The sequence below is a fragment of the Dasypus novemcinctus genome, chromosome 2 (genome assembly GCF_030445035.2).
Source record: "Dasypus novemcinctus isolate mDasNov1 chromosome 2, mDasNov1.1.hap2, whole genome shotgun sequence".
NCBI lineage: Eukaryota > Metazoa > Chordata > Mammalia > Cingulata > Dasypodidae > Dasypus > Dasypus novemcinctus.
In genome coordinates, this window is record NC_080674.1 from 78,019,502 (window position 1) to 78,043,456 (window position 23,955).

The 23,955-nt window shown below is 37.5% G+C and overlaps 1 protein-coding gene across 1 annotated transcript in view; it reads left to right on the forward strand.

Moving 5' to 3' along the window:
• Positions 1 to 23,955, forward strand: part of AGGF1 (angiogenic factor with G-patch and FHA domains 1) — a 58,469-nt gene that overhangs the window by 10,894 nt on the left and 23,620 nt on the right. The window contains exons 3-5 of the mRNA XM_004466553.3: positions 1,386 to 1,588; positions 2,894 to 3,058; positions 5,593 to 5,781. Coding sequence (XP_004466610.1) covers positions 1,386 to 1,588; positions 2,894 to 3,058; positions 5,593 to 5,781 — 557 coding nt within the window. The remainder of the gene's footprint in view (positions 1 to 1,385; positions 1,589 to 2,893; positions 3,059 to 5,592; positions 5,782 to 23,955) is intronic.

Genomic DNA, 23,955 nt, shown 5'->3' on the forward strand with positions numbered 1-23,955 from the left:
CGACTATTCTATCTGTGCCAGCCAGATGCACCTGCAGTTTCCCAGAGAGGCTGGTGCAGGTCCCCACAACTTCCTCCCTCCTGGATGTGGGGCTGGGGCTTAGGCTAGAGTTGCGATCTGATCTGGATGGAAAGAAGGCAGTCAGTACCAGCGCTGTGATTTTCAGTTAGCCTTGCTTCCCCTCATGCCCAGGATGGAGTTAAAATGGTGGCTACTGGCCTCTTTCTGACTTGGACAGGTTCAACTTTAGTTGTTCTTAGGATTATACTTTAGCCCACTGAATTTACTGATCAATAGCTGAAGTTGGTGCCCAACTGTCTCTTCCTCCCCCATTTTTGGGAACTGGAGTTTCCAATTCCAGCCACGGAAATCTCCTGAGGCAGCTTGCGCTGCCAGTGGAGTATGGGCACTGGCTTCCATGGCTTGGAGTGTTCTACTCATGAATCTTCTCTGCAGATGGGCAGTCTCCTCCTTCCATTCTTTCAAGATGTTGCAGGATACTCTTATGGTCTCCTAGAGCCCCCAGACAGGTACTTTAGATAGCTCTGGGTGATTACTAACAGCCCTGTAGGACAAGTTGACTCTTGGAACTCCTTACTCTGCTGCTATCTTGTTGGTCCTCCACTCAGTAATTTTTGCCAAGCAGTGACCCTTCTACTCTCATATCTAGCTTTCTTTGTGACCAAGGGCACATGTTTTCTTGCTGATATGTTCTAGTTAGCATTGTGTTCAGTGCTAGTCTGTTAGACCTTTTTGGGAATGGTTAATACACCTTATCCTCATTGTTGGTATTATTTGGTGAAGCAAAATCACTGAGCTACTGAGTTTAAGTAAACATGGATCGCAAGAAGTTATCTTTTCCCATTAGATTTTGCCTTGTTTTCTTCATTGTTTAGCTAAATTGCTAAACATAGCAACACACTATTACTGCATATATTATATATTTTAAAATATCAGCATCAAGAAAAAAATCTGATAGAAAAATCAACCCCTGATTCCTTATCTTTATTTTTTTGTCAATTGATAAATAATGATGTTAGGGTATATGTTTAGAAGTACTTAAGAATTACCAAGATTTTTTGATAGAACACAACTTAACCTACCTTTTTCCTTTTTAAATCTTGCTATAGAAAATCTAAATTTTCTTGCCTTTTGTTGTTTTCTTTTAGCTTGATGGCTGGGGTAGTGAAGGTGACATTAGAATCAAAGACAGAGCTGCCGATGTATGTGCACTGCCAGTGTTTCTCTTTTAAAATGTGTACAATTCTAAACTTAATGATTTGTTTGCACTGTGTGCTGTTTTGTGTTCAGTGTAAGTGTTTTAGAATTAAGTCCTTTCTATGCACACTATTATAATATAAAATCATTTAATTTTTTTCCTACAGATTATTATTATCAGACATACTATAAGGATGTTAGTCTTCCAGATAAAGCAACTGAACTCTCAGTTCAACAAGGTCAGGATCTAGAGGCTTCTACTTTTAATCCTGAAGAACATTCACAAATAGAAAATGATGCTTACACTGGCACTGATATAACAAAAAATGATAAATGTGGACAAGAGGAACATTTCACCTCAAACTCACAGGTAATAAAATGCTAAATATGAAATGGTTGATGCCTAAGAACTTGTCTTTCTTAGTTGTTTTTACTAGATAGAGAGAAATAGGCTTTTTGGTCCATATAAAGGTCATAAACATTCTTATATATTATTATGCAAAGAATATTACAGGTTTTGAGAATCAAAATTAGAACTTGCTCATATGTGTAATTGTTTTCCTGCTCTGTTCATTTCCAAAAATATTTATTACATACATGAACCAAAACAAAATTTGTGATGATTTATGTTAGTTATTTTGACTTCAAATCAACCAAAGAACTTCGGACAATTATCCAAAGACAGTGAGTATAATTGCCTAAAAATAAAGTAGAAGGAACCTTAAAATAGATTAATATGTGTTATTATTGACTGTAACAGTAGCCATTGATTTTTCCCTTCAGAATCTATTATTTTGTGAACTATTAATGTGAGGAATAGGAAAGAGATCTGTGCTGGTTTTACATTAAAAAGAAACTTTAATTATGGAAAATTTCAAACATACACAAAAGTAGATGGCAAATAGTATTTTGAACCCTCATATGCATCACTCATCAACTCTTGGCCATTCTTTTTATATCTGTATCCCTACTCATTTGCCCTTTTCCCACGTTATTATGCTTAAAATATGCCAGGTATCATGTCATCTCTAAAGATTTCATTGTCTGTATGTAAAATGCAAGGATAGTTGTTTGTTTGCTTTTTATAACAATGACAATACCACTTTCACACCTTTTTTTTTTTTTAAGGCAGTACGGGGAGCGGGGGGCTACTCTGCCTTCATATGTTTTTTTAACTCTTCCTTTTTATCAAATATTCTGTCGTGTTCAAATTTCCCTGAATGTTTTATAAATTTGTTTTTTACAGTTTGTTTGAATAGAATCCCAGGATCTATACAATACAACTGATACTTCTCATTTAATTTATATCTTTTCCTTTTATCTCTTTTTACGTTTCTCCCCCTTTTGAACATAAAATTATTGAAGAATCTAGATAATGTGTCTGTAATTTTTGAGGTTCTTTATTTTGTGAACTGCTTTCCTGTGGTATCGTATTTATTTTAAAATAACTGTCACTCACTAACTTTTAGTTAGAATTGAATTAACTGATATACTAGTAAATGGTTTTTGAAGTAGATCGAATTGTAATCAATATCCATCTCTTTTCATTGCAAAAATTGAGGTCTTATTATTTAAACATAGCTTTTAAGTGTATTTGTTGTTTTGAAGTCAGCTAATCTTTAAACTTATGTACAGAAGCTTTTGTTTCATTTCACATGACTTGTCTCTTATTTAGGAGCCGGCATCTGCATTAGCAAATGAAGATACATCCTTAGAAGGCTTATCATTAGCTGAAAGTTTGAGAGCTGCAGCAGAAGCTGCTGTATCGCAGACTGGATTTAGTTATGATGAAAACACTGGATTGTATTTTGATCACAGCACTGGTTTCTATTATGATTCTGTAAGTACCTCAGACTTTTTGGTACTTTACAGTTGTATGCTTGATTACTTAATTACAAATATTAAGACCTAAGTTGAAATATTACAAGCAAGAAGTTATATTTAAAAACTGTTTGATTCAAAGCTATTTGACAAGAGTAAAAAATTGCAAAATAGCCTATGATACTATACTTCTAGGTTTTTAATTAAATAAGGTAAGTTATTAATTGTGGTTATAACAGGCTGATATTTTAAAGAGGCCTAATAACCTTTCATATATAAAATAGCATTACTAAAGTGTTAGAGCTTTTATTAATAAAGTAAATAATAAATTGCATTGTTATAAAAGTAGTGAAGAGTTTAAAAACCTAAACTATTATTTCTTAATTTGTAAAAAAGTGAGATTGTTAATTCTAATTTTAATTTTTAAAAAGATTTATGCATCCATTTCTTGAAAAGAGGAAATTTTTTTCTTGAATTATCAGTAACATGATTATTATTAGTAATTGTTTTTTAAGTCTCTGGTGTTTTTGTTTTTTTTTAAGATTTATTTTATTTATTTTTCTCCCCTTCCCCCCCATTGTCTGCTCTCTGTGTCCATTCGCTGTGTGTTCTTCTGCATCTGCTTGCATTATCCGGCGGCACTTGGAAACTCTGTCTCTTTTTTTGTTGCATAATCTTGTTGCAACAGCTCTCCGTGTGTGCGGTGCCACTCCTGGGTGGGCTGCGCCTCCTTCACGTGGGGTGGCTCCCCTTGCGGGGCGCACTTCTTGTACCTGGGGCACCCCTACGCAGGAGTGCCCCTGTGTGGCATGGCACTCCTTGCGCGGTAGCGCTGCACGTGGGCCATCTTACCACATGGGTCAGGAGGCCCTGGGGATCAAACCCTAGACCCTCCATATGGTAGACAAACGCTCTATCAGTTGAGCCATGTCCACTTCCCTTATGTCTTTGGTTTTTAATTACGTATTTTAAAAAAAAATTTTAAATCAATCTGTCAGCAGTGAGAACTAGGAAATTAGTGTGGAATAGAAATGTAACGGACCACTGACTAGGACAAAACCAGAAAATAAAGTTCTTGATATATAATACAGTGTGTGGCTGCTGAAATGTGAGACTTAATTGGGTTTCATTCCAGATTTGATGACAATGATGGTGGAACTCACATACCTACTTCAACCTCAAGGGTCTAGGAATGTGATCTGGTCTTTGGGAATTACAGAATGTAGCCCCACAGTACAACAAATGTTCACCATCCCAGTTACTGGAGCCATTGTTAATTAATCTAGGAAATATAATGATGATACTAAATATCTTATTTAAGATGAAGAATTTCATTAGCTTCTCAGTCTGCACTTGATAGACTTTGTAAATCCTTTGTGAAGACAGGGTTTTCTCTCGGGTATGCTAATTCAGAATACTAATGAATACTCAGAAAATAAATGTTTAAACTGTTACCACCAAAGGGAATAGCTATTATTTATTTGGTTTCTATGAAAATACAGAATTTCCAAGTAAATGATATTAGTATTTGTTATTCTACATACAAATTTAAAAAGTTTTGAGTTATAAATGTTTATCACTAGAAAGAAAGAAAGATTAGGAAGCCTCTATTCAGTTTTAGAAAAGAGAAAGCTAGTGAGAATTCTAAATATTTTTGTAAGAAATCTGCTAAATGCATTGTCAAAGGCAATTGAGTATGATAGTATTAACAGTTAGGAAAATATTCTTTTTCAGGAAGTTGTAGTTGCTCAATCTCAGTACATCATAAGATCTTTCCAGGCCTGGTCTGCATGGATTTATGATATAAATAAAATATAGACTGTTCAGTTAAATCTTGGTTATGGAGTATTGGCCAGTATCTAATAACTGCAGGTGATTACATAATTTTATCTTTCTAGTTTTTAAGCCATAATTTGGCAAAATTCATTTTTGCATGGTGGCATTATTCATAAATTTAGTTACTTTACTTTAAAATGAATTTGTGAAGAAAATTATTTATTGATTTCTTTATGCAGCATGTGATATTTATGAGCTTAACTTTATTTTCAAATGTTTCTTTAGCGAGTTTTAGTAATGTGGGTTAATTGGCAAACCTCTGTTGCATTACATTGAGAGGAGGGTTTTGAGGTTTATACTACCCAACAATTTAGTAATCGTTAAGACTGATGAATCTGAAATTGATTTTTTATGGTTGGCTTTTTTTCTGATGCATGTATTAGGTTTTGTGCCTTCAAAAAGGTTTCTATTCATTATTTTTTGTTAATACATTGAACCATATGAAATTGCTATTCCTGAAAGTGGAAATTGGCTAAATATTGGCAATTTTATATAATTCAATTTAATTTTGGATTTATTCGTTTTTTACATTAGGAAAATTAGAGCAGATATTGAATAATAAAAGTATTTTGGAAAATCGCAAACATTCTTTAATCTTCATTATCTTCAGAAAATATAGTTCTTATACATTTGCTCTATTTGAATATATCTGCCATTTTCGTGTTTCTTTTTTATTTAATTTTACATGACTAGAACTTGTTTTCTTGATTTTGAAAGGAAAATCAACTGTATTATGATCCTTCCACTGGAATTTATTACTACTGTGATGTGGAAAGTGGTCGATACCAATTTCACTCTCGAGTAGATTTGCAATCTTATCAGACTTCCAGCATGAAACAAAGTAAAGATAAAAAACTGAAGAAGAAAAGAAAGGATCCAGATTCTTCTACAACAAATGAGGAAAAGGTAATGTCAGTTTCTTTTCTAAACTTACATAATGGCAGTAACATAGTTAAGCCAAAATTTTTGATGAAACTAAAAATCATTAGGTAAAAAAATAGATTTCAGATATATCTATTAAAATATCAAGATATCAGAATCTTTCAAGGAGCATTCTGATGGGGAAAGCATGAACTTTTTCACAAATTGTCAGTCACTGGAACTAGAAGATGTTTCTTAAAATTCGAGAGTTTTCAAGGCAGATAGAATAATATTGTGTTGCATAATTTGGAAGAAAATAAACCAACATCAGTGCACAATTCACATGTTAAAAAAAGTTTATGAATAGACATTAAAGGTTCAACTTCCTTAATCATGGTGAACTGTTTTTTGCCTATTATATTAGAAAACATTAAAAAAATACATATCCATTGCTGGCAAGTGTAGAGTGAGGTGTGTATTTATTAAGAGTCTAAATTGGTAGTGTCTTCTTGGAAAACAGGTTGACTTTGTGTATCAGTAACCATGGAAACATTTGCATTATTTAAAAAATCTCACTTCTGGCAACTTAATTTTTATAAAAATCCAAATGAAAGAAAAATGCCTTTGCATAGTGATTGGGTAATTTTTATAAGAACAGAAAAATTAGAGTTTAAATAGCCAACAAGAAACTGGTTGTGGAAATTACGGTACATCTAATTGATAAAGGATTGATTGTGTAGGCCTTGAAAAAGGATTATGTAGGCCTTACCATGGTACTTAAAAAGACTGGTAAATTTTTAAAATGCTTATGATATATTAAATTTCAAATGTTAAATTGAGAGAAGTAAAATATAAAAAATGTTAAATTGCTTTTATTTCTATTCCCTACACACATAGTAAATATGGCAGTTTATAGGTAGGAAAGAGGCATATTGTGCAGGCATGTTGTGAATTGAGGCAACTATTTGATACTTTACTGTTGAAATTTTATCTCATCATTTCTTCCTTTTTAACCAAAGAATAGTTATTTAAAATCTATAATATTGAAGTTCACATATGGAAATAGGATTGTGTTGGATTTATTTTCTCTTTTCACTTTGATTTGTTTCTATTTCCCTGTTATTTTCTCTTAACACTATTTAGGAATAGAATGGTATATGGCTAAAATACCAAATATGATTTTTCTGTCTGCTTGCAAGACCTTTATTTTAATGATTCATACCCACTACTAATGGTTGCACTATTTGAAGGGCTAGGCTGTAAAAACACTTCTCAGCAATAAGAAAAGAATGTTTAGGGATCTTCAAATGACCTTCCTTGACAAACTGGAGAATGAAAGTTGAAAGTGTTCTGTGATATTTCATCCAGCCTAGCTTTCATAACTGCTGGTATTTACCATCCTTCCCTGAAAATATGTGAACCCCAAGACAGGAACTCAAAAAAAATTGTCACGGAATTTTGAGAATTTTCCAAGTACTCTAAAAGGTAGCTGTGAATGGTGAAAGAACAGTTAAAGCATTTTCATTTTCTTTCTTCCCTGTTCTTTCTTTCATCAAATACAGGGTTCCCATATATGAACATCTTGCTTTGGTGTGATACATTTGTTACAATTGGTGAAAACACGTTTTTATAATTGTGCTATTAACTGTGGTTTAACTTAGTGTTCACTGTTTGAGTTGTGCAGTTCGATGATATTTTTTTGGTATGTGTTTTTGTTTTGTTTTGTTTTACTCTTACAACATGCAACCTATAATTTCCCCTTTTAACCACATTCAAATGTATAATTCAGTACTATTCATTATGTTCGCAGTGTTGTGCTACTGTCACCACCGTCCATTACCAAAACTTTTTTGCCATCCTCAAATAGAAATTCTGTATATTTCAAGCCTTAACTCCCTATTCCCTATCCCTGTTCCATCCCCTGACTCTGTGAATTTGCTTGTTCTAATTATTTCATATTAGATTATACAATATTTGTCCTTTTGTGTCTGGTTTATTTCACTCAACATGATGTCTTCAAAGTTCATCCATGTTGAAGGTATCAGGACTTCATTCCTTTTTAGGACTGAATAATATTTCATTGTGTGTATATGCCACCTATTGTTTATCCATTTATTGGTTGTTGGCCACTTGAGTTGCTTCCAGTCTTGTGAAAAATTGTGATAATGCTGCTGTGAACAATAGTGTGCAATTATCTGTTCGAAAGTCCCTGCTTTTCAGTTCTTTTGGGTATATATACCTAAAGGTTAGATTGTTAGATTATATGGTAATTCTATACTTAACTTTCTGAGGAACTGCCAAATTGTCTTCCTCCAGCAATGAATAAGTGTTCCTGTTTCTCTGCATCTTCTACAACACTTGTAATTTTCTGGGGTTTTTTGTTTATTTTTTTTTAAAGAGGAACTGGGGATTGAATTCAGATCCTTGTACATGGGAAGCAGGCACTCAATCACTGAGCTACACCCACTTGCCAGTACATTGCATAGCAGGTGCTCAAATCATTGACTTACGTCTTTCCAGTGAGTATGAAATGGTAGCTCATTGTGGTTTTGATTTGCATTTCAAAACCACAGTGGTAGCTCCTTATGATTTTGATGTGCATTTCTAGTAACTAATGATGTTGAGCATCTTTTCATGTGCTTTTTGGCCATTTGTACAGCTTTTTCAGAGAAATGCCTTTTCAAGTCTTTTTGCTGTTATTTTAATTGGGATGTTTGTCTTTTTTGTTGAGTTGAAATATTTTTTATATACTCTGGATATTTTCAGATAGATGGTTTCCAAATATTTTCTCCCATTATGTAGGTTCTCTTTTACTTTCATGATAAAGTTCTTTGAGGAACTAAAGATTTTAATTTTGAGGAAGAGCCATTTATCTATTTTTTTTCATTGCTTATGTTTTAGTTATAAAGTCTTAAGAAACTATTACCAAACACAAGGTCCTGAAAATGCTTCCCTACATTTTCTTCTAAGAGTTTTATAGTTCTGGCTCTTATATTTAGGTCTTTGATCCATTTTGAGTTGATTTTTATATATGATGTGAGTTAGGGGCTCACATTCATTCTTTTACATATGGCGATCCAGTTTTACCAGTACCATTTATTGAAGAGATTATGGGTTCCCAATTGAGTGGTCTTTCCACCTTGTCAAAAATCAGTTGGCTATGTTTGATTTCCATGCTATTAAAGAGATAATACAACTCAATGATAAAAGGGCAAGCAATCCAATTAAAAAATGGCAAAAGACTTAAATATATACTTCCCCAAAGAGAACTGAAAATGGCAAAAAGAAGTGCATGAAGAAATGTTCAGTATTACTATTAGGGCAATGCAAATCAAAACTACAATGAGCTATCATCTCACAACTCACAGAATGGCCATTATTTAAAAAATGGAAAACTCCAAGTACTGAGGATAATGTGGAGAAATAGGAACACTCCTTCACTGTTGGTGGGAATGTAGAATGGTGTCTCCTCCGTGGAAGACAGTTCAGTGGTTCCTCAGGAAGCTAATGCTGTACATTCCATCAGTCCCTCTACTAGGAATATATCCAGAACTGAAAACAGTGATGCATACAGACTCTTGACATTGATGTTCATAGCAGCATTATTCACAATTGCCAAAAGATGGAAACAACCCAAGTATCCGTCAACCAGTGAATGGATAAACAAAATGTTTTATATACATATGATGGAATACTATGCTGCTGTAAGAAGAAATTGAAAGACGTATGACAGCATGGATGATTCTTGAGGACATTATGCTGAGTAAAATAAGCCAAACACAAAAGGACAAATATTTTATAGACTCATCAATATGAACTAAATATGAAGAACAAACAGATGACATTAAAATCTGGAGTATATAGGTTACTAGGAGATAAGATGAGAGCTAAGAAGGGGTAGTGATGCTTAATGGATGTAGAATTTTAATTAGCTTGACTTGTAAAAGTAGAAATGGATAGAATTGATGGTAGCACATTATAGTGAGTAGAAGTAACAAGGCTGGTTTATAAATGTGGTTGTGGCTGAGAGGGGGTAGTATAAGGGTGTAAATGTCAATTGAAGTAAAGCTAGAGAGTAATCTACGGACTGTGTAACAGTGAACCTGGTGGTGGATGAGGATTGTGGTTAATAGTTCAAATACAAGAATATTCTTCTATGAACAAGAATAAATGTACAACATATTACAAGGTGGTAAGAATATGGTAATGCATGGGAAAAATACAATTGATGAAACTTATGGAAGAAAGGTAACAGCAATATTGTAAAATTCTTGCATCAGTGCCAAAGAAGGTACTGTTTCAATGCTAAGGTCAATAATAGGAGTGAATGAGATTTTTTTCTTTTGTCCTAAGGAAGATACTAAAAAATTTACTAAGACAATGCCTGTACAGCTCTGTGGTGAAAGTGAATGCTACTGAGTGTACACTTTGGATGGTTTGTACAAGGCAGGGTACTGAATAACACAGTGAACCATGTGGTAGAAGTTGTACTGTGGTTAGTAATACAAATAAAATTTTCTCTTATATGCTATGACAACTGTGCAATACTAATACATGGTGTTAATGGGGTTTGTATGGAAAAAATTTTATAAATGTAAGCTCTGGGCCATAGTGTATATATATGTATAAAGTAATATTTTTAAAAAATTTGCTCAAGTATATCTTTCATACATGAACATCAACAATAAGTGTATAGTAAAAGTTGTGAACTTATAAAACAAACATACCTAACACACAGGGCTCCTATATATCACCTCACTGCCAATACCTTGCATTGTTGTGAAACATTTGTACCAAATTATGAAAGAGCCTTGTCAAAGTATTTCTACTAAATATAGCCCATATCTTACATTTGGTGTATATTTCCCCCTACCCACCTTATTATGTCATGTCCTGGGGCCTCCTTGTGAAGGCAGGCTCGCCTGCAGACGCTGCGGAGCGCTGCCTGGCCTGCAAACACCATGGAGAGCCAACTCAGCAAGGTGACACAACAAAAAGAAGGGAGACAAGTGAGAACACCGAACAGCCTGTAGCGAAAGGACACAGAGAGCATACAACAAGCAAGTCGCAAGGGGGGAGGGGAAATAAATAAGTACAGACACAGAAGAACGCACAGTGAATGGACACAGAGAACAGACAGCACTCAAAAACCTGCAAAGGGGGGGTGGCAATTAAAAAAATCAGTAGTTTTTCTACATACCAGTAATGAGCAATCTGAGGAGGAAATAAAGAAAAAAAATTCCATTTACAATAGCAACAAAAAAGACTCAAATACCTAGGAATTCATTTAACCAGGAATGTAAAGGGTCTGTATTCAGAAAACTACAAAACATTGCTAAAAGAAATCAAAGGCCTTAATAAATGGAAGGACATTATGTGTTTATGGATTGGAAGATTAAATACTGTGAAGATGCCAATTCTACCCAAACTGATTTATAGATTCAACACAATACCAATCAAAGTTCCAACAGACTACTTTACAGAAATAAAAAAGTAAATTGCCAGATTTATTTTGGAAGAGAAAGGGGTCCCAAATAACCAAACTCATCCTAAAAAGGATGAGGAAATTCAGAGAACTCATGGTTCCTGACCCTGAAGTGTATTGTAAAGTTAACAATGGTTAAATTAGCATGGTATTGGCATAAAGGCAGGTACAAATTGATCAATGTCATCGAACTGAGAATTCAGAAATAGACCCTCACCTCTATGGTCAACTGATTTTTAAAAAATCAATTTTATTGATACATATTAATAAAGCATGTAATTCCTCCAAGGTGTACAATCAATGGTATCTGCTATAATCACATAGTTGTACATTCATTACTTCAAACATTATAAGAGCATTTTCATTATTTCAGTATTAAAAATAATTTTTAAAAAACAGAAAAACAAGGAAATTCCTCACCTCTCACCTCTCGCTCTGTTTCCCCCACTGTACATAGCTGCTGTTTCTGGCTCTTCTACCCAAAGTATATAATCAGTGGCCTTTCGTACAATCACAATGGGTCAACTGATTTTTGATGAGTACACCAAGTCCACTTTTCTGGGACAAAACAGTCTCTTCAACAAATAGTGCTGGGAGAATTGGATATCTGTAGCCAAAAGAATGAAGCATGAGTTCTCTGACTTTGCTCATCCTTTTTAGGATGAGTTTGGTTATTTGGGACCCCTTTCTCTTTTTGTTCATAAACCATATAATTTATCTATATCAGTTCAATCAGTGGCATTTGGTATAATCACAGAGTTGTGCATTCATTCTTCAATCAATATTAGAACATTTTTATTCAAAAAAAAAAAACCACAAAAAACAAACCACTATCATATTCATATGTTAGCATTACTAATTAAAATCTTCTTATGTGCTTTCACTAGTTCTGTTCATTTCCAAACATTTCCAAACAACTTTTTACCAATTCTGCACAGATGAAATCTTGTTATTTGCTTCCTTCTGCTTTGTGCTTAGTTTGACCTTCTAGTTTTTTTTTAATCCTTCTTTTTTAATATAAGCATTTAGACTATAAGTTTGCCTCTGCACTGCCTCTGCGGGCACCCTGTAAGTTTTGGTATATTATATTTTCATTTCCATTCACCTCAAGATATTTCCTAATTTTCCTTGTGATTTCTTCTTTGACCCATTGATTATTTAAGAATACATTGTTTATTTTCCACATATTTGTTAATTTTCCATTTCTCTCACTGTTACTGATTTCTAGCTTCATTTCAGTGTGATGGGAGAAAATGCAGTGAGATTTCAGTGTTTTTAAAACATTTAATAAGACTTGTTTGGTGACCTAAAATATATTCTGTCTTTTGAGAATGGTACACATGCATTCAAGAAGAATATATGTTCTATTTTTGTTTGGTAAAGTTTCTATAAACATCTGCTAGGTCTCGTTGGTTTAGAATATGATTCAAATCTTCTATTTCCTTACTGATCTTCTGTCTAGATATTCTATCCATTATTGAAAGTGGCATATTAAAATCTCCTATTAATATAGAACCATTTAATCTTTCTTCAAATATGTCATTATTTTCTTCATGTATTTTGGAGGCTATGCTGTTAGGTGCATAAATATTTGTAATTGTTATTTTTTCCTGTTGAATTGACCCCTTTATCAGTATATTGCCTGTCTTTGTCCCTCATACTAGTTTTTTACTTAGAGTCTTTTTTATCTGATATTAGTATAGCTACCCCAGATCTCTTTTGATTCCTACTTGCATGGTATATATTTTTTCCCATCCCTTCACTGTCAGCCTACGTATCTCTTTGAATTTAAGATATAGTTTCTTAAAAACAGCATATTGTTGAGTCAAGGTTTTTTTAGTCTGTTCTGCCAATCTTTGCCTTTGACTGGGGAGTTTAAGCCATTTACATTTAAAGTCACTATGGATAATGTAGTTCTTTCTTCTGCCATTTTGCTGTTTATTTAGCCTTTATAAATCTTACACTTTTTGTTCCCCCTCTCAATTTTCCATTACTGCCTACTTTCATATTTATTTGATTTTTTTAAAATTGTGTAATACTGAATCCTTTCTTATTTGTTTCTGGATATATATTTCTTGTTCCCTCTGCTTATCATGGTTTTAAAATTTAACGTCCTAAATTTACTACATAATATTTGATTTGATACCAGCTTACTTCAGTACCATACACATCCACTGTTTCTATACCTCTCCATCTCCCACTCTTTTGTACTTGTTATAAATTATATCTTTGTACAGTATATGTCCAAAACCATAGATTTATCATTACTTTTTATGCATTTGTATCTTAGCACCTGTAGGAAGTAAGAAGTGGAGTTACAGACCAAAAAATACACTATTATTGGCATTTTTATAATTACCTAAATGGCTACATTTACTAAAAGTCTTTATTTCTTTATGCTGCTTCGTACTGTCTAGTGTCCTTTCCTTTCAGTTGGAAGAATCTCTTTAGCATTGCTTGTAGGGCTGGTCTTGTGGTGATGAACTTCCTCAGGTCTTGTTTATCTTGGAATGTCTTGATCTCGCCCTCATTTTTTTAAAAAAGTCTTGCTGGCTATAAAATTCTTAGTTGGCAGTTTTTTTCTTTCAACCCACTGCCCATTTGCATTCATAGTTTCTAATGTGAGAAATCAGTACTTAATTTATTTGGGACTACTTTGTACATAAACTGTTGATTTTGCAGCTTTCAGAACCCTCTCTTTATCCTTTGCATTGGGCAATTTGATCAGTATGTGATGGGGCATATTTTCCTTTATGTTTATTCTGTTTGGTTTTCTCTGGGCTTCTTGGATATGCATATTCATATCTTTTGCTACGTTTGGGAAGTTTTCTATCATTATTTCTTTGAACAGTATTTCTGCCCCTTTCTCTCTCTCTCCTCTTTCTGGAACCCCTTTAATGAGTATATTAGTATATTTGATGATGACCCAGAGGGCTCTTAAGTTTTTATAATATTTTCTTTCGACTCCTCAGCCTGGCTCACTTCAATTGTCTTTTATTTGAATTCACTAATTCTTTCTTCTGCCAGCTCCAGTCTGATATTGAAACCCTCCTGGGAATTTTTCATCGCACTTCTTTTGGTCTTCGACTCTAATAGTTCTGTTTGGTTCCTTTTTAAAATGTCTCTCTATTGAGATTCTCATGTTTTTTCATTGTTTCCCTGATATCATTTAGTAATTTCTCTCATCTCCTTGAAATCAGTATTGACTGATTTCTTGATAGTCTTTGTTTTTCTGTATCTCCTTCATTTTGGCATATTGAGGATCCTTTATAAAAAAGTCTTTGTCCAGTATGTCTACAGACTGGTCTTCTTTGTTTTTCCTGGATTTTTATCCTTTTCCTTTGGATGGGCCGTCATTTCCTGTTTTTTCATTTGTCTTGTAGCGTTTTGCTGCACTTGCTCATTGTAATGTTTTAAAATGTTCATTCTGTGAGTTATTTCCTTTGTGTCTATTTTTTGAGTTTGTAACTAGCTGGTGATATGACAGAGATTTTCTTTTTTTTAAAGATTTATTTATTTTTATTTATTTCTCTCCCCTTCCCCGCCTCCCACCCCGGTTGTCTGTTCTCTGGGTCTATTTTGCTGTGTTTTCTTTGTCGGCTTCTGTTGTTGTCAGCAGCACGGGAATCTGTGTTTCTTTTTGTTGAGTCATCTTGCTGTGTCAGCTCTCTGTGTCAGCTCTCCGTGTGTGCGGCAGCATTCCTGGGCAGGCTGCACTTTCTTTCGCGCTGGGCGGCTCTCTACGGGGCGCACTCCTGCACATGGGGCTCCTCTACACGGGGGACACCCCTGCGTGGCAGGGCACTCCTTGCGCGCATCAGCACTGCGCATGGGCCAGCTCCACACGGGTCAAGGAGTCCTGGGGTTTGAACTGGAGACCTCCCCTGTGGTAGACGGACACCCTAACCACTGGGCCAAGTCCGCCGCCCTAGAGATTTTCTTTAGTGTCAGGAGCTACCCATGTCAAGCAAACCTATGTACAAAACTCCTTTCACCATCTATTGCAAATTGTGCTTGTGTTGGCTCTTGTTCTCTGTCAAGAGTTCAGCTTTCTGATTAGGAAGGTCAGCCCAAGGCACATGTGAAATGCCAGGTCCTCCTTGTCTTTTCTGGGTCTTATTCCTATCCTAGCTTTGTCATTGCTAGGGGCCTTAGGCATTCCCCTGTTAGGAGTTTGAATATCCCTCCCTTTCCTGGGTATACCACTACAGGTCTTAAAGCCTTTGCCCTAAGTCACCTGTCACAGTTGTTTCTTATACTGCTTTCCTTGTCTCAAGCTGCTTTTGCTTGGAGGGCAAATTCTGGGACTGGGAGCACTCTGGAGAGGAATTTCCCAAGTCTTTCTTTGCCATCTGGAAGGAGTCCAGGGACCTACAAGGGTTTTGCAGGCAGGCTCCAAACTGCCCTGGGGAAGGGATGAGGGAGGGGCCAGGAAGGGAACCAGGAGCTTATTCATAATAGAGCTTTGCAAAGCTGGGCTTTCTTGACACCTCCCCAGCAAATGCAGTCCTTCAGCTCTCCTCTGCAGCTTTGAGGAAGGTTAACATCTTTAAGTCTCCTTTGCTTCCTTTGTCTTGGGTGGATTGGAACAATGGCCTCCTCAGAGCAGGCCCCCAGTGATATGAAGTAGCTAATCAAAGATGTTGTTAATGTGGGAAATTGTGGGAGGGGGAGGGAGTGGGGCATATGGAAATCCCTTATGTTTTTAATGTAACATTTCTGTAAGCTAAAGCTTTAAAAAAAATTTTTTTTTAAAGCTGTGGGCAGCAATAGGCCTGAACCCTCCCCCAGTCTTGGGAAACTGCATTTATGTTCCTTTCTGGTACCAGCCAGCTATGACAGGGACCAGATCCTACTGTTGCCTGTCACCAGTGGGGGTTTGGTGCCAATAACCACTGTGCATAGAGATCAGTTTACTGGCATTTATGGTAATTTACCAGCCTTTTCCTCCCACTCTTCCCTGGATGCTGTACAGTGTTCTACTGGATACCAGAGTTTTGAAATAGTTGATTTAGACAGTTACTGCCTGTTTAATAGTTGTTCTGGTGGAGAGACTGATTCCTGGACCTTCCTACTCTGCCATCTTCCCAAGGTCCTCTTTTCTCTTTTAATGAGAGCTTGTTTAACTTACCTATTTTTTTCCCCTGCATAAGTTTATTTTCCATATGTATGGATAAAGACATTTTTTTTTTATTTTTTATTGAAGTATATCATTCATATATGAAAATGCTTAAATAAACAATAAGTATATAGTAAAGATTGCAAACTTACAAATAAACATACATAAGATCACACAGGGGTCTCATACATCACCCCTCCACCAACTCTGTATTGTTGTAAAACATTTATTATAAACTATACAAGAGCATCATTGCCCCCCAAAATTCTGCAGATGAAATCATTACAGCATGCCTCATCCACCTAAACCTTCTAACCTTCGACAACAAAGGCCTCTCGCCCACCCATAAGCACTGGGGGCCATCTTATCTGCCCACCCCCATGCCCATGGTCTATTGGAAAGACCCAGAGAAGAACACATGGGAAGGGCCATGCCACCTCCTTACCCAAGGGAGAGGTTTTGATTGTGTTTTTCCAGAAACCGCCTCACAGCCAATCTGGATCCCCGGACGCAACATCCGGCCCGCCACCACCGCCCACAATGACACCACGAGACAAGCGCAAGCTGCGGTTCCTCGCCCATCGGATGTCCAAAATGACGCTGAGTGAAGAAACCTCCCCAATCGCCCCAACCAATGATCCCCAACTCTTGCAGCTAATCCAGCTCTACCACCGAGCCCGTGCCACCTCAGGTCGCAACCCCCCCCCCCACCGGGTACTCCTCTGCTTAAATCTTTGCTCCTCCTAATGCTCGCGCTCCTATCCAACCCTGCACCTGTCCTCTCTAACCTGTCACACCAACCCTTCAATTGGACAATCAGAGTCATTGGAGTCGAAGATAAAATCTTGTTGCATAACATCACCGCCCAAGCCCCATCGTTCACAACACATATCTGCCGCCTTATGGGTCGTTCCCACACAAACCAGAACGACCACTCTGGGGCATGCTATGCCTCGCCCACTGATGGGTATTTGTGCGGTCCTAACGGCCATGTCGGTGGCGGTTACCGAGTCTCCGGCTTTTACATCTGTCCTTCCTCTGCCAGAGGCTGCCACGACCCTGCACACTTCTGTTGCCCCTCCTGGGGATGCGAAACCATGGCGTACGGCTGGAGCAATGCTCCAAACCAGTACCCCTACCTCTCATTCCGCACTGCAAATTCTGCCCGATGGGATATGATTGTCCTCACCGTTAAGGACCCTTCCAGCACTGCCTGGCTGCAGGGCCGTACATATGGCATCCGGCTATACATGGAAAGTTATGATTATGGTGGCCTCTTCATAATACAAAAGAGGGCCCCCACCTCCACCCCTCCAGTTGCCGTTGGTCCCAACCCAGTCCTTAACCCTCTACCCCCTCCTCCTCCCCCTGCAACGAAAACCAGCAGTCAGTCTCCTCATCCCCCTGTAACGAAAACCAGCAATCAGTCTTCTAGCTCCATCGCCACCCCTCCTACCCCCCTACCCCCGTTGCAAATCCACAACCCGCTTCTGTCCTTAGTCAAAGCCACCTTTCTCACTCTTAACTCCTCCGATGCCAACCTTACCGCTAGCTGTTGGCTGTGCCTCTCCTCCTCCATGCCTTACTATGAAGCTATAGCCACCAATGCCTCTTATCAAGCCTCCCCAGACGATGCTCCTGCCTCTTGCAATTGGAACCAAACCCAAGTAGGACTAACAATCCAATCTGTCTCTCAAAGCGGGCTCTGTATCACAAAAATCGGGGGCACCATTACCCCCTCCGTGAAAACTCTCTGCAACCATACAACTACCCCTGATGCAACCGCAAAATTTCTATTGCCCGCCGATAACACAAAATGGCTATGTTCCTTCACCGGCCTTACCCCATGCCTTAATGTTCGCACCCTCAACTCCACCAACGAAACCTGCGTGCTCGCTCTCTTACTCCCCCGCATTTTCTATCATAGCAATAACCAATTTTTTGACTCCTGGCAGCGCCACCTCCTACCGACCTACGTGCAGAAAAGAGAAGTCATCACCGCCATTACGATTGCCTCACTTCTAGGTCTTGCAGGAGCCGGCACCAGAATTGCGGCCCTAACCCTGCACACTAATGCCTTTTCCTCGCTCAGGGCAGCCGTCGACCAAGATGTCGCCTGTCTCGAAACAGCCATTAACCACCTAGAAAAATCACTTAATTCCCTCTCCGAAGTAGTTCTTCAAAACCGCAGAGGTTAAGAAACCTCTTTCTTAAAGAAGGAGGCCTCTGTGCCGCACTAGGCGAGGAATGCTGTTTCTATGGTAATTACTCTGTCCTCATTCAAGATAATCTAGCCCAAGTCAGGGCCGGATTGGAAAAACGAAAAAGGGAGAGAGAAGCCCAAGGAGCGTCTCCTGGGGATTCAATGGAATCCTCCCCTACATCCTCCCTATTTTGGGCCCCCTAATTATCCTCCTCTTCGCATTGGCAGTCGGACCATGGGCCATCAGAAGGATCGTCCAACTCGCCAAGGATCAGGCTAATGCAATTTTTAGCTCACATGTACAGGTCAACTATCAGCGACTCGCCACCACCGAGAACGCCCCCCCATTTCGTCTTCCCGGCCTCCTCCCGCCCATTCTCCCCACAGGTGCCCTACGCCTCCTGTAACCTCGGCCCCCCCTGCTGCCCTCGCTCTCAAGCATCTACTGCCCCGCTAAACCATCCACAACATCCTGCGCTCCCACTTCCCCCAGCCCACGGCCTACCCGCCTTTAGCCCCCACTAACTTTTCAGGAGACGGATCTTCCAAAACTTCATTCGCCCCGGGCCCCGCCAATACTGCCGCTGCCCTCCAGAACCAAGCAGCCATTCGCCTGTCCCATCGCCAGACCACCTTCGAACTGCGGACCTGCCTGCCGGCTAACCTCCCCCTCCCCCCTCTTTCCTTTGCCGATGCAAACTTCGCCCACCTCCCTGCCACTCTCGCAGCCCATTTTTATGTATAAGAGAGGGGGAATTGAGGGAAGGCTATCCAGGCGAGCTGCGGTGGGCCAAGGGAACTGGTAGAACGGATGGGCTTCCTGCTCTCCGCAGGGGCATGGTCGAGTCCCGCCCTCCCTGTCTGGCGAACGGGCCGCCCGCTCTTCGCCGAGGTACGGGTGAGCCACGCCCTCTCAGCCGTTCCCACCTAACCACCAAGCCCGACCTGCTGCTTCCCCCTCTTCCCCCTCGCCAGGGCCGCGTCATCCAACGACCACTAGCCAATCCCCACCGGCCAACTCCCACATTGCCTAACTCCCACCAGCCCCGACCAACCAACATCCCACACGCCGCCTCCTGCCTGTCCCATCCCCTCACCCCACAATATATATTGTCCAGCACTTCCTCAATAAAGTAGACTGCGTGTTACCACCACTTGCCGTCTCCGCAGCATTCTTCGCGCCCGCTGTGCGTCCATCTAACACCTCCCCCTCAAGCAGCTTGGGCAGAGCCAGAGGAACTCTCAACCATCACATCATCAAAATATTACTACCAACTATAGTCCTTATCTTACATTTGGTGTATTCTTCCCCCAACCCACACTATTTTTAAAAAAAAATATATATATATATTCATTACAGATGTTATGAACTTGCAAAACAATCATAGAGATGTATGGATTTCCCATACAACACAACACCATCGTGGAACTTTTGTTACAGATTATGAGATAAGATCATCAGACTATTACCACCAATCATGGTCCATAGCATACATTTGGCATACTTTTTCCATACACCTCTATTATCAACACAGTATAGCTTTGGCATTGATGCAAGAATATTATAGTACTGCTGTTAACCACAGTCTCTAGGTCACACCAGTTGTAGTTTTCCCATGTTTCTCTATATTCCTATCACCCTGCAATAGTGATGTACATCTGTTCTAGCTCACAGAAGTACTCTCTTGCATTTGTATCCTTAACCACAATTCTCAACCGACTCTGGGTTCACTGTGCTATTCAGTCCCTAGATTATTCTTCAGCATTCTTTCTATTGACATTTACTTCTCCAGACTCCCTTTTTCAGTCTCAATCCCATTTATAAACCAGTTGCTACTCACTATAATGTGTTACTATCAACTCTATCCATCTCCACACTTTTACAGTCAAGTTAATTAAAACTTCTACATACATTAAGCATCCATAGTTCTTCTCAATCTTTTTCTTATCTCCTAATACTGTAGGTTTTAATTCCATGTGTTTATTATTTGTATTTAGTTCATATTAGTGAGGCCATGCAATATTTGTCCTTTTGTGTCTGGCTTACTTAGTATAATGTCTTCAAGTCTCATCCATGTTATCATATATGTCCCAATTTCATTTCTTCTTACTGCAGCATAGTATTCCATTGTACATATATACCACATTTTAATTATCCACTCATTGGTGGATGGACACTTGGGTTGTTTCCATCTTTTGGCAATTGTGAACAATGCCACTATTGGATAAAGAAATTTTTTGCATTTATTCACTATAAATTGTAAAGCACCTTATACTTTTTCGGTTCATTGCCCTTGTTCTTGTCCTTGGTATGTTTGTATTGCTGGAAGCCTGTATAGTTTATTATACCATGAGCATTGAACCAACCTCCAAACTGAATATATGTCTCTATTAAAATAAGTGTTTGGGAGTGGATGTGGCTCAAGCAGTTGTGTGCCTCCCTCCCACATGGAAGGTCCTGGATTCAGTTCCCTGTGTCTCCTAAAGAAGACAAGCCACATGCAACAAGCTGTGAATAGTAGTGGTTCAATGCACTGGGCACTTGCCTCCCACATGGGAGGACCTTGGTTGGGTTCCTGGTACCTCCTGAGGAAGACAAGCAGACAGATGAGGGAGCCATCTTGGGGAGGGAGGTAAAAATTGAAAAAAAAGAAAATTGTTTAAAAATTATGTTTAAGATACTCTTATATTTTGTAAAATAACAAAAGCATATGAATTTACTCCGTCATGTTACTGTAAAATAGAAATTTCACAGTATGTTACAAACCAAAGGGAAAAGAGGAAGATAACTCTTTAAGATAAAAATAATAAATTTGTTCATTGATCATAAGGCATGCCAAATACACATGAATAATTAATAATAAAAGGCTTATTAGCCAGGTAAGTTGAAATTTTAGCATAAAAGAGATATAATTGATTCATCTTATAATTTGAACTCTTGGCTATTATCAAGCCAACAAATATCTTTGACAATCTTTGGTAGATTTTATCAAAACTACAATTCTGCTACATTGGGTACGTTTGGATCTTTGAGTAAAATAGGTAAAGGTAAAGTAAAGTCAATTCAGTATTTAAGGGGTGTTGACTTGATAAATGGTTAAAAGTTCAAAAAGAAAATTTAGGGTAGATGTATTCTTTAGGCCTGTTCTGTCCGATAACCACTAACCATGTGTACTTTTGAGCCCTTAAAAAGTGATGAGTCCAAATTGAGATGTGCTGTAATATGAAATACATGCTGGATTTTCAAGACTTAGTACCAAAACAGAATGAAATATCTGGATAATTTTTATATTAGCTATTTAATATAATTAAAATATTTTATTAATATATTAAAATGGTATAAATATTCATTAATATAACTAAATGATGTTATTAGAATGATAATATTTGTATATACTGGGTTAACTAAAAATAATTTCTTCTGTTTTTATTTATTTATTTTTTTAATTAGAGAAGATGTAAATTTACAGAAAAATTATGTAGAAAATACAGAATTTCCATATACCCCCACTATTATTAACTCCTTGCATTAGTGTGGTACATTTGTTACAAATGATGGAAAATATTACTATTATACTTTTAACTATAAACCTTAGTTTACGTTAGGATTCACTGTTGCTTTTGTATAGTCCTATAGTTAGTGTTGGGTTTTTTTTTTTGCTTTTTAAAATATTTTTATTCTAGTAACATATATACAAATTTCACCTTTTAACCATATTGAAATATATAATTCATTGCTATTAATTACATTCACAATGTTTTGCTACCATCACCACCATCCATTTCCAAAAGTTTTCCATCACCCCAAATTGAAATTCTGTACAATTTAAGCATTAGCTCCCCATTCTCTACCCCCACCTGGTCCTTGGTAATCTGTGTTCTGATGTCTGATTATGAATTTCCTTTTTTCTAATTATTTCATATCAGTATGGCTACTAGAAAGTTTGAAATTATAAATATGGCTTGCATGGTATTTTTATTGGACAGTGTTGGTTTTGTGTGATCCAGGCAATACAAGATGAGGGCCTGAACTGGGACTGTTAGGACATTGGGAATAGACTAGGGGACATTTTTGGATAAATTATAGTTGTTAAGGGGGTGTCAAAGATAATAGTAGGATTTTTAATTTTGATGATAAGTAGATGGTAATATCGTTAGCCAAAAAATGGAAACATAAAAGGAACAAGGGACACAGGTAATAACTATTAGTTTTTAGTTTGAGGTGCCTGTGGGAAATATAGGAATTTCATGGACTGAATCTTTGGAGAAGGTTAGGCTATGTTTATAAAATTGGGCATTATCTGCATTGAAGTGCTCATTAAAACTGGGAGTGGTAAAATCTTTAGGAGAGTATTAAATGTAAAGAAAGAAGGTTGAAGGTGGAGTCTAGAGAACATGTCCATTTAGGGAACCGGGGTGAAGAAGTTCCATGAATTGATGATACCATATTTCCAAATATTATTTAGGAAATAATTTCTAAGGAAAAATTGGGATGTTGGTAAGTTTTAGTAATATTAAAACTAGTAAGGATATTAAGTAAGCTAGATTTTCTGTTTTTGTAACTTCTGGGTTCTGAAAGCATGTAAGTTTATACCATTTTGTTCTTTGCATGTTTTAGTTTCTCTCAGGGAAGCAACCTTTCTCATGTAGTGGAAAGAACTCTGGACTTGAAGTCAGGAGACCTGAATGACACTTGTAATTCTGCCACTAGTTCTGCAACTTTGGTATTTCAGTTTACCTCTCTGTACCTCAATTTTCTTATCTGTGGAATGAACTGTTAGGACTAGATTGGGAATCTTCAGACTTTTATTTAAGAAATGGATCTCCTCCCCTTTTAGAGAAAATCTTACCTTTATATAATTACATAAGGCAGTAAAGAGACACTTCTCTGATTATAGTGGGGTATACAGTGAAGAATGCTACTCATACTTCCTTTTCTACTGAGAATACTTGAGGCAGCTCCTCTGAACCCTGGGAGACTAAGGAACACTAGGTAGACTACATAATCATCAGTAAGGGCCCATCTGTCTAACATTTTGTTCTTAGCATTGGAAAGCTTGACTTGTCTTTTAAGTTGTGTGGTGGTGGGCTTAGATTAAATATCTACCCTGCCATTTTTTTTCTTCCCCCTTGTGGCGAATAGTTCAAAGTACCTGGCTTTGAGTGTATGGTTTTTAGTTCTGCATATAAATATATATACATATATTAATTAAATATAAGTTTTTTTCGTGTATCAAGATAGTCTTTGCGAAAGAAACAGTGTCTTGATTTACCATCTGGTGCAGCTCCCTTACCTAGTTGCGGACAAGTAAGAAAGTTGAAGGATCAGTACTTCCTATAGCATTGACTTCTTTCATAATCACTAATGTTATGTATCTTTGAAAAAAAGAGAGAGAGACTATTGTATATTGA